Source organism: Synchiropus splendidus, chromosome 15, assembly GCF_027744825.2.
Source record: "Synchiropus splendidus isolate RoL2022-P1 chromosome 15, RoL_Sspl_1.0, whole genome shotgun sequence".
Taxonomy (NCBI): Eukaryota; Metazoa; Chordata; class Actinopteri; order Syngnathiformes; family Callionymidae; genus Synchiropus; species Synchiropus splendidus.
The window spans coordinates 4,241,036-4,252,117 of record NC_071348.1 but is presented as its reverse complement, the minus strand read 5'-3'; the positions used below and the strand labels follow the sequence as shown (position 1 = coordinate 4,252,117).

Sequence of the window (11,082 nt, the reverse complement as noted above, 5' to 3'; positions counted from 1 at the left end):
GACAGTGACGTCATCATGATGCAGCACTGGAATGTAGGTCAAGAGTCGCTATTCACCTCCATATTTGACAGATCTGTGTCTCTCAGTCTGCAACGCCCAAGTATCTGGGACTGAGATCAGGAAGTCGGTAAATAAGGACCTCCTTCCAAAATATTTCCTCCGGAGAAATCAGGCGGTCGCTACTCAAAGAGTCCAGAGATAATCCCATTTGGATTTGAAGTGGAATCAAATGAGGTTTTAAAGTCATCAAAGCAGCATTTTATCCGCTTCTGATTTCATCACTGCATCTGAAACTTCCAGCTCCAGCTGCGGTCATGAAAGAGTGAAACTGTCCTTTAAACCAATCAGGCTTGACAATCACGTTATTCAAATTTAATTCAGTCAAGTCAGAGTTTAGGACGATCTATATCTTAAGTGCAGCGTGGACAGAAAACTTTTGGACAGTTTGAGCTTCATGAGAACGATACTTCAAGGATGTTTCCACCACCGTGCGTTGCTGACATCTAGTGGTAGGCTCTGATAATTACATGCGTGATAAACAAATGGTCACAAAAATGTTGTTTATTTAAGCTACAATACTGTCGTTGATGTACATCAGTGCGTGTGGAAATGTTTTTTTTTCTTATTCATGATCTGAATTCACTTTGAGGGAAATTGCTGACTCAGTGTTTCATGTTGAACCTAGTGACTTTGTTAAAGTTCGTCATGTTGGTAGGTGAACTCTCTAGACGATATGAATCCATCTTTATCCTCGTCCTCATTTTGGAAGATGTCATCAACCATTGCCTCGTGACTGGTGTCGTTGGGCGAATACCCGTGCTTCTGGAATTCCTTCTTCAGGTACTCCTTCACCTGCGCAGCAGGGAAAGGTTAGATCCCTCTCGTGACCCGGGTGACAGCTCGGAAACAGCCGACACACACCTCCTCTCGTGAAAGCTTCCAGTCGTCATTCAGGTCCATCTCTCTGAAGGAGTCATGTGACCTGGGGCCATTACGGATCTCCAGCAGCTCGATGTCAAAAACCAGAGTGCTGCTCGGCGGGATCTTTCCTGCAGACAACACAGCTCACGTCAAGGCTGCTGGAGCATGTTTCCCTCCCAGTTTACCTTTGCCTTCCTTCCCGTAACCCAGAGAGGGAGGAACCGTGATCTTCCGGCGCTCCCCAGTGCACATGCTCTGGAGACCCTTGTCCCAGCCTCGGAGCACCTCCTTGATCCCTAAGGTGAACCACACAGGGTTTTTATCCCCCTGTGTGCGGCTGCAGTCACAAAATCATCACAGTCATGATAGACATTAAAGCAGACCACACAGAAAAAGTAACGTAAAGTAGACACATGTATGTAGTGTCAGCTCGGAAATGAAGTGATGGCAAAGTTTAGTCTTTTTATTGACATATTTAAAGCAATTTTTGGCACAAATATAATTTAAGAATTATAAAACGTGATGCACAAATAAATAAATACTAGATAAAATACATTAATTAAATAAGAAACGTATTCTATAAATCAAGAAAAAAAGGCAAAAATAAAAAGGCATTTCATCTCTAGCGGAGATTTAAAAATAACCATGTGAATAATAACAATAATGTAAATAAGAAGAAGAATGGAAATGACAAACAACAAGCCAAGGAGTGACTGATTAATACAAGTTATAAATGGTGCATGGATATGAGTAAATATAGGACAGTCGAGGTTACCTGGAATAAAACATGGTTCCATTGCTCTCCAGGAATCCTTCGTGATGGACTAGAAGCATGTCTCCATATTTTGATTTTCGTAAACACACCATGGGTTTGTGTAAAACTTCTATTTTCACTTCTGGCTCTGGTAGTTTGCGTGCATCTGTAAGCGCAAATAGCGACGGTAAAAGCCAAAAAACGTGGGGGGTGATCATTGCAATAGAATCCAGTTAATTTAATTGAATAAAAAACGGACTAATCTAAACTAAAGATGCGCAGAAAAGTTCAAAACATTGCAGCAGCGACGTGGCAGCCAAGTCCTGACGTGAATTTGGTGTGCAGCCTCCTCACTATTTGATTGGACGCGCGGCTGTAAGCCCCGCCTTTAAAAGATACCGCCCTCGATCGATTTGCTACATTTCCTGTCAATCGCTTTAATCTACGCCCATCGGATTTATCACGTCATAGTTAAGACGCGATTGGCCGCTGTGATTGGATTCTAGAAAAAAATTACGCACTGTTTCCTGCGCAGAGGTGATTTAAAGCTATCGACGTTACTCCACAAACTCGTCTTGTTCGGGCCCGATGGAGCGATCAGCTGAGCGTCTTATCTCCATAAACCAGGAATGAATGACAAAAGCACGTAAGTTGGACCATGGAGGGGATTTTGCACAAGTGGACCAACTATATCAGCGGTAAGTAGTTGTTTCTCCCCTTCAATCCACATTTAAAGCCAGTGTAGCGATTGTGGCTCGGTAACATCGGCGAACATAGTTGACAGCAGGCTAGCTAACATTAGCTTCCTGTTGTTATCGTATCGAAATGAGTAACTCTTCAAAACACCGTGAGACACCACGATGCTAAGGGTTTTAAATACCTTGTCTGCCCTTCTTTTTTTTCGATTTGGTTGCTTGTTGCTAGCATTGCGCAGTTTATCCTCGTCCAACTTCTGTCTGGGTTATATTTAGAAATATGCTCCCAAACTCCACTTCTGAATGGCATTTGTCTCTCAGGGTGGCAGCCTCGGTGGTTTGTGCTGGACGGAGGAACTCTGTCGTATTACGATTCCCAGGAAGACGCCTGGAAAGGCTGCAAGGGCAGCATTAAAATATCTGTTTGTGAAATCCAAGGTGACTATTACTCATCTTTAAATGTGGCCTTCCTCATTCCCTGACATGTTTTGTGTTCCCTTGCAGTCCATTCCACTGACTCCACAAGAGTGGACCTGACCATACCAGGGGAGCAGTACTTCTACCTCAGAGCCATCAACCCTGCAGAGAGGCAGAAATGGCTGGTGGCTCTGGGAACAGCCAAAGCTTGCCTTACAGACAACCGAACAAAAAGAGAAAAGGGTAACCTTAGGGTTTCTTAACAGCTGGCTTCCTTCAATTCAGTTGCCGAATACAAGTGTGTTGTTGTTCTCCTCAGAACTCCAGGAAAACTCAGATGCGCTGAAAACTAAGATGTCAGAACTCCGGCTTTACTGTGACCTTCTTCTCCAGCAAGTTAACAAAATCAGGGAAAATGACGAGCCCGTAGAGTCGGGAGAGGTGAGTTTTCAAATGAGTAGTTCTCTGTTTAATGTGGTTGTTAACTAAGTTGCTATGTAATTCTTTATTTGACAACTGTAAATTTCATCTTTGGTTTATTTCTGGATTAAAAGGAGCTCATGCTAAAAGTAAACATAAGGAGTAGAGTGGTTGTAGAACATGTGCTCATGACCTTGATCCTTCATTTGTGCTCCAAACATATGCTTTCAGAGTGGCATCGACACTGGAAACATGGTGAAGTCTACATGCACCACCTTCCTGAAGACTCTGGAAGAATGCATGCAGATCGCCAACCGGACTTTCACGACAGACATGGCGACACAGAGCCCTCCAGGATCCCCTCCAGTAGCTGCAGTTAAACCTCAAAAGGTACAGCGTCGTCCTCTTCATGCGACTGATCAGAGAAGATGACGGCAAAGCTGTTTTCTATTTGCATCCGCAGATCAAGCCTGTACATCAGATCAGTCGGAGTACTGGAGAAAAGTAGGTGTCCCATTTTGCTGTGCTTTACAAGTGTCCACATATTTGTTAAAGAAAAGTGCTTTACTTGACCATTTTAATGATGTGGCAGCTGAGTATTGCGAGGCCACATTGTTTCTCTGAAAGTGAGACACGTGAGACTTCACCTTTTATACATACTATACTGGCAGCGTAGTAAACTCAATAAAGATGGCGGCAATTAAAGGTTTTATCACGAGAGCAAGCCTCAGCCTTTAGTGATAAACCTGTCAGACAGCGTAATCGAAAGGCTGTATCTTGCTAAGAACATTCTATCACTATCAAAGAGCGAGGAACAAGCCTATAACACTGGTCATTACTTCCACTGCAGACAATATTTAATGTTTCAGCAGGTTGAGAAATCCTCTGCTTTTTTCACTGATCAATGATTCCGTTTAGGTCAATGTGTACTTGTATGTAGTCTAATTCATTCACTGAAGTAATGTTTAACTATGATCCAGATTGAGAGACTCATCAGAAAATATGACAGAAACATCTGCTCATGACATCGGGAGACTGGAGGGACCAGAACAACCAGTCAAACCGGAGCTGCCGGCGCCTCCATCAGGTCAGTTGGGTTATCAAATGAGTGACAGCAGGAAGCAAGGGTACTCACCACAAGTGTGCGCTGTCTCATGTGATGAATCACCTGTTGTATTTCACATATTTCCATTATTCATTGCCACTTGCAGAAGTGAGCCTGTGTCGATGAAATCATGATGTGGAGTGAAGCAATGTGATGTAATACACTATGTATCTCAATTGAGGAGCTACCTGTGTTCTCCACAGACGTGGATGCAGCCTGTGAAAACACCTCGGCTCAGGAAGGGAACAGTCTTCCAACTCTCACCGACGTCTCTGAGACTTCTCTCTCAGACAGTCCCGCAGACACGGTTTCAGAGAACGAAGCTCACATGGAAAACAAGGGTGTTGAGCAGAGGAGCGAAAGAGAGGAAGAACGGGAGGAGTCTCCGGTCCAAGAGGAGGAACCCGCCAACCCAGATGAGGATGATCCGGACGATGAAGAGACTTTCAAAGACACGGCCGAGCCTGAGGACACTGAGCAGGTGGAAACTTTCTTCAGCACAATGAGTCACAGGTATGAAAATGCAATCCAGGAAAGTCACATCTTGTAGGTGGATTCTGTTTTCGACCATTTTAACAGATTTAGTTTTATCTAAATGCATTTCTATAAAATGTTGACCTACTAGTCTTCTCTCCTCTGATCACATGACACATGGAGAACCTTCACTGATTCCAAGGGTTTGTAGGTATCATCTGCCTCTGTGTGCCGTGTGCTCTTTCTGTTGCTAGATAAATAAGCAGTGTTACTTCTACAGAAGCTCTGTAACCTTTGCACCAAGTAGTATATTGGAGGGTGAGTGAGGATCAAACTTGGGTTGAGTCAGATGGAAAGCTGCATGCTTGTGTGAAGCTGACTTGTACCTGCTCCTGTTTTGACTCAATAAAATCTGTCTCCCAACTAATGTGAATCTGTTTCACTCGTAGATTTAGTGATATAAGACTGGACGACGACAATGGTATCCCCACACAAGCCTTTTTGGATTCATGCTATGCAATAGTGCCTTTATTAGGTAGGACTGCGTGTCTCTTCTCCTCTGAATCTTCCGCTTCTCATCCGATCACCGTCATTACCTGACTCTTCCTCCTCTGTCTGGGCCTTTTCTGCTGTGGTCATCTCTCTGGGCTTCCCTGGGCTGCTCTTTTCCATCCTGAAAATACAATGAGAACAACACTGCTACTTAAAGAAAATATTTGCTGCGAAGTATGGATGTGTTCGAATCATTTAAAGTCTGTCATTAAAGATGTTTTGAAATTAAAAATCATGTTAGATGTCTCCAGCTCACATGTTTAGCTGGAGCTCTGGGTGAGGGAAACAGTTGGGAGCAGTGTTCCTCTGTCTTGTGATGAACCACCTGTGTTCACATAAGGAAGAAGTGAATGGAAATCTGACGGCTCATGATTGATTCTCCTCATTTCCAGACAAGCTGGGCTCCACTGTCTTCGCTCCGGTCAAAATGGATTTTGTGGGAAATATAAGGGTAAGTTAGGAAAATAAATGGAATGCGTTGATACTGTCAGATCAGAGACTCGGGGCTCTGGCATTGAGAGTCTGAGATGAAGAGACTGAGGTTGTTATTGGGCGTGGCTAAAAAGGATGAGGTCAGGAATGAGTGCATCGGAGGGAGAAGTTTGGAGTCAAAGTTAGAGAGGCCAGATGGTTTGTGGAGAGGCGAGGCGGCGTTGGAGCTAGAAAAAAGATGAAGAGAACGGGAGAGACTAGGGAGTGTGATCAAAGTAGGTGAGAATCCACCAAGCAACGTGATGTGTTGGGCGTCGCCTCCCTCGTCTTCTTCTCCAGTTGACTAAAAGAGCCAGTGTTGAAGGAAAGTCTCACTGTTTAACAGAGTTTATCTGTGTCTTAGAAAATCCATCAGAAGATGATGTCGGACCCAGACATCTACCCCACACTCCAGTCCATCGTGCTCCACGAAGTGGAGACAGACGTGGCCCAGGTGAGGAACTCGGCCACTGAAGCTCTGCTGTGGCTCCGGCGAGGGCTCAAGTTCTTGAAGGAGTTCCTGTGGGCGATCAACGGTGGCGAGCAGGACATCCAGGGAGCCCTCAGTGAGTTGGATCTGCATTGCCAGCATCAAATCGGGCAGCTAATCCTCTTCTAAAACCGCCTTCCATAATGTGACTCCGACAGACGCGGCATACGGGAAGACACTCCGTCAGTACCACGGATGGGTCGTGCGAGGTGTATTTGCAGTAAGTGCTCCTCCCCTGATATTTACCTTGACTTTATACCATTCATCTGTGGTTGTTTTTGTTGCCTTTCAGTTGGCGCTGAGAGCTGCTCCGAGTTATCAAGGCTTCACTGCCGCCTTGGTGTCCACTGAAGGAGACGAGACAAAGAGCAGTTTCACCGATGGCATGCACAGGGACCTGGGCATTTACCTGCCAGCCATGGACCAGCAGCTGGGCATCCTGGACGACCTGTATGAGGAGTACAACCTGGAGTCAGATGAGGTGGTGTAGGATGTGAGGGAAGCTCGTGAGCTTCTGATGGATGGATGAAAGAATCAAGTCTTCATTTTGTCCTGCAGTTTTAAAGGTGCCATAGACGGTGTTGCCACTGCTCTCATATCAGGTTGTCATGAAATGATTCATTGCTAAACCCTCAGACAGACCTCAGTGGATTTTGTCTCAAATTTGATTCTAAATGAAAATTCTATACTGAAGCTGCACAACTGTCACAGGGGTCGTCTACTTTTCAGTGTTAGGCGGTCGCCATAGTGCAGCTGTGCTGGGATGAGTTTGCTCCTACACAATGCCTCTGTCCTGATTCGGACTGGACAAGTTTCACCTCACGGTGAATCAAGTGTCACCAGGGCGGCGACGTTCTTGAGTTACCTTGTTGTTGTCCTCAAAACTTTATTGAACAATGTTGAATTGTTGCTTAGCTCCACTATCGGATGTCCACTTATATCTATGTTAGATAAATGAAGAAGAGAAATGTGGGGTTTGTCAATGCCACTGTGTGTTTTTCCGCCGCTCAATAGAAGTATATTGTTAACCAACAGTTGCCCATGAGATGATGCTCTCGGACACAGTAGAGAATCTATATTTAAGTCCAAAATTCTAGATGGTGAGCTCAACATGATTCCAAATCAAATGTTCTGGTTGGGTCAGCTTCAGATCCAGACTATTTCCCAGGAGTGTCACAAACCCTCGGGTGGAAGGGTTGATGCTTTGTGACGTCATTCATATATGAGTTGGGTCAACAGAGTTTCACTGTCGTCTGCCATGGCGCACCCGAGTCTTCTGCGACTTACACATGCCTTTTTGCAAGCTTGGAAGCACTAGCTGAAAGTGGAACGATGGTTTCTCCCAACTGGCATTTCCAAGCGCTCATGAACTCGCCGGTGTAAAGAGTTAGTGTTACTGCGCCCCGTCGTCCCCCATCGCCTCTGCTGCCTACAACAATGCTGACTCGGCACAAAACTATGCACAAAGAGGCATTTTTGCAGCGTGTAAATATTAACTTATGGATCACGTGCATTCACGTCGTGTTGGTTAAACTCACGGAGCATGTTCTGCTAGCATGTTGAAGGAACACGGATGCTCACGAATGTGGACAGTGATGTTATTTAATGAAGTTGTTCTTCGGATAGCTGATCCTCAGCTATGTTTTTCCGAGCCAATCAAACAAGTTTTTTTATTTAACCCAGCAGCCAGGAAGTGTTTTTTTTTTTTTTATTCTGGATTCTTGCAGGGGTTTTGCAGATGTTGGTGCAATAGCCTGATGGCGTGATGCCAACCTTTTCATGGTGTTACCTGACGTGTTTTTATATATATTTGTGTACATAAAACCGCATTTTGGACTAATAAATGTAATTACTTTCTTTTTAAACGTTCTGCCTGTTTTTTTTCCTCATGTAATTGAACAACAGATTAATGACCGCAACATAATGACCACCCACTCTTTTCACTCCAGTTTCCTCTGGCAGTCAAAAAACATACAGGGGTAAATTGACTCAATGAATTTAAGTTTGAAATGTGGCACAAAAATTGTGCACATGCAGTGTAACCATAGTGGCCAGTAGAGGGAGTCGTCATTGTGGGCTTCAGTGTACTCACGTGGACATTACTTATTTAGATATATTTTCTCAGATAACTGTTGCTTTATTTGCTTGTATGTAACGTCCATTTTCAGTTCTCGCCTCAAAGCATTTCAAGGCATATATTAATTGATTCTCCAGCCACCGCTTCATCCCAGAAAGCCAGGGTTGCAGAGGCGCAGACCTAGTAAGTGATATTTTCATAACAAATCCACAGGTGGCTCATGAACAACCAGCATGTTGAAGGGAACCTGAAAGGTCCAAGGATCGACCCGTGTGGCAGTCGGTGAGTTTCAGACTGCTTCTTTGAAGAACTTCATCCTCTGCTTCTTAAGTAGCAAAAATGTACTGCAATGGCGGATGCCAGCTTTACACCTGGAGTCGTTGATTGTCATTATTTTGAGAAGAACATCCACACATTTTGACTCATGAATGACCAATAGAAGGTCTGATTTCTCTGCAGTAAGACAGCTGAGAACATTGTTGACAGTGGCTTTTCCTCTATTATAAAACCTCATGTGAAGGGACATGAACAACCAGTCAAACTGGAACACCAGGCGTCTTCATCAGGTCAGTCTGGGTATTTAAAGAGTCTCAGGGGGAACCAAGAGTTCTCACTCAAGGGTTTTGTTTCAGTTGATCAAACAGTCTGTCTCCTCCACACCTCGGACCAGGACGCAACAGAGCAGGTGGAAACTTTGTTAGGCCTCACTGGTCACATTTTACAGGAGGATTTCATTTTAACTGATCAGTTTTATTAAAATGCATTTCTATAAAATATTCATCGACTAGTCTTCACTCCACTGATCTGTCTTCATTGCAGTGCTAAGAGAGCTAACGGCCACTCCAGAACTTTATCCACACTCATAGATCATTTGCATTGTGTTTTAAAAGTTAGCAAAAATCAAACGAACTAAATGCAGCAAATAAATGCACTCCAAAATGTGAAGCGATTAAAAACAATCACTGTTATGAAGTTGATGCAAAGATTGATCAAGATTCGTCTGGAAATCCCTCAAACTACAATGAAATCATGCAAAAGAGAAAAGGAGTGATTAAATCGAACCAGATGTCAGTTGTCATTTTGCCCAACTCTTTCTGGAGACGCTTCTAAGCAAATTTTAATTTTAAATGAAACATTTTCTCTAACTTGCGTCTGCAAATAAGTTAAAACTGGCGAGTGTCAGTGACTGCATTTTTTCACAAATTAAAAGGGATTTTCTCCAGCACAATTGCGCTTTGGCCGAGGTTCCTTTGGTGGTGTGACTCTGGATTTGTTTTCAATGAAGGACAAGTGCTGTGGCTTAAAAAAAGGTTCAAAAACACTGCACTAGAGTCTCTATACTAAAGTCCCGTAGTCTTGATGGTGAACTGCATAACATGATTCCAAATTTCAATGCTGTGTCTCTGTCGAATTGAGATCCGATGATCCCCAAGGTCGAAGGACCGACCCCAGTGGCACCCTGATTTTGACAGGCTACTACGGTTTGCTCTTCTCTTCAAGAACACATTGTTCTCTCTGTGAAATGTGCTGCCATTGTCTGTGCCAGCTTTGCACTTGGAGCCGTTTCGGTCTACAGGTCAAGGCTGAAGTTCTGGCTCAGCTTAGAGTTGGAACTGAGCCCACTTCCTGCCCCCGGGGGCTCCTTTGCACCCCCTCTTTTGGGACAGCTGTAGCGCCACAACATGCACCAAAATAACCTCTTTTAATGGAAAAGGGCTTCATGTGACTTTGCTGCCTGGATCCTGAATCAGCTCCTTCATCTTTACATCAGGAATGAATGTCTCTGGATGTGATGGAGATGGAGAGCTCAGGTCTTACTGTGGCATCCCAGCACTCTCATTCCCTTGATGTAATTTGGAGAAGACACAGACTGATAACTGAGTTACATCCGCAAACATCTCTGCTGCCTCATGCTTTATGTCCCTTACGTTTCTTTGGTCTGACACATGCTTCTGCTGGGCTCTGCTGACAGCACCAGAAACGTGAGGAAGGTCCCAGCAGAGTCTTCCTCTTCAGGAACATCGATAACGTTTCTGTCAGCGAGTATTGACTTTAGACTGCAATCGCTGTCTGTCTCCTCAGAGATGCTGATGGTGGCTGAGAAATCGTGACTCACAATCAAGGATCACTTTGTGTAGCCTCTATACTCGCCGTCATGGCGTGTTCCACAAGCAATTTTCTTCCACCGATTCCTGCTTCAGGATCACAAGGGGCTGGAGTCCATCCCAGCTACATAGGGTGACACGCAACCGCTCTACCACCATGCTCATCACTCATTTCATGGGTGTAAAACATTTTATTAAATCAAAAATAGATAAAAATTTAAATAAAGTGCAAGCGACCCAGTAGGCGTGGCTTTCCACCAAGCGATCTGGTGACATTTGACTTGCGTAGTTACCCATACAAGAGCGTTTTCACCGCCCAAACTAAGAACCCAAATTAAGGATGGGCACAAGAATGGCCACATTCTGTCATAGGAGGCAAACAATCTTAAAGAATTCTATGCTTAATATACGTTTTGGTTGATCATATATCATTTAATTGTATTTAAATATTCTCTACATGAATCGTAAATAATGGAAGTGGAGGACATCCGGGCAACAGAACTCATTATTTTCATAAAAAAATAGTGTTGAAATGAGCATGATTCAATCAAATGGTCTAATTCAAAGCGCGGGGAAAAGAACATTTTAAAAAGAGGTGACT

General features: G+C 44.0%; 2 protein-coding genes across 3 annotated transcripts; one reads left to right on the top strand and one right to left on the bottom strand.

The window, feature by feature from the left end:
• Window positions 1–385: 385 nt before the first annotated feature.
• On the bottom strand, window positions 386–2,665 carry fkbp14 (FKBP prolyl isomerase 14). Of its 2 annotated transcripts, XM_053844049.1 has the most exons (5): window positions 2,556–2,665; window positions 1,697–1,841; window positions 1,107–1,258; window positions 922–1,049; window positions 386–852 (listed from the first exon to the last, which is right to left on the bottom strand). In XM_053844049.1, exons 2-5 carry the CDS (start codon window positions 1,786–1,788, stop codon window positions 694–696), a joined length of 531 nt encoding a protein of 176 aa, XP_053700024.1. In that variant the 5' UTR covers window positions 1,789–1,841; window positions 2,556–2,665; the 3' UTR covers window positions 386–693. The 2 variants fall into 2 exon arrangements, with proteins under 2 accessions (XP_053700024.1, XP_053700023.1); XM_053844048.1 differs by lacking the exon at window positions 2,556–2,665 and having other exon boundaries at window positions 1,697–2,007.
• plekha8 (pleckstrin homology domain containing, family A (phosphoinositide binding specific) member 8) lies at window positions 2,199–8,130 on the top strand. The gene is made up of 13 exons (XM_053844046.1): window positions 2,199–2,373; window positions 2,692–2,808; window positions 2,875–3,030; window positions 3,107–3,228; window positions 3,439–3,597; window positions 3,671–3,711; window positions 4,188–4,294; window positions 4,516–4,825; window positions 5,236–5,321; window positions 5,731–5,789; window positions 6,174–6,375; window positions 6,458–6,519; window positions 6,592–8,130. Exons 1-13 carry the CDS (start codon window positions 2,334–2,336, stop codon window positions 6,787–6,789), a joined length of 1,659 nt encoding a protein of 552 aa, XP_053700021.1. The 5' UTR covers window positions 2,199–2,333; the 3' UTR covers window positions 6,790–8,130.
• The last annotated feature ends 2,952 nt before the right edge of the window (window positions 8,131–11,082 follow it).

Coding starts and splice junctions, on each gene's coding strand:
- plekha8 (XM_053844046.1), top strand. CDS start 2,334: ATGGAGGGGATTTTGCACAAGTGGACCAACTATATCAGCG. Junction 3,229..3,438: donor AGCCCGTAGAGTCGGGAGAG/GTGAGTTTTCAA, acceptor ATATGCTTTCAG/AGTGGCATCGACACTGGAAA. Junction 4,826..5,235: donor TTCAGCACAATGAGTCACAG/GTATGAAAATGC, acceptor TTTCACTCGTAG/ATTTAGTGATATAAGACTGG.
- fkbp14 (XM_053844048.1), bottom strand. CDS start 1,893: ATGATCACCCCCCACGTTTTTTGGCTTTTACCGTCGCTATTTGCGCTT. Junction 1,050..1,106: donor TTACGGGAAGGAAGGCAAAG/GTAAACTGGGAG, acceptor TGTTGTCTGCAG/GAAAGATCCCGCCGAGCAGC. Junction 853..921: donor GGAAGCTTTCACGAGAGGAG/GTGTGTGTCGGC, acceptor CCTGCTGCGCAG/GTGAAGGAGTACCTGAAGAA.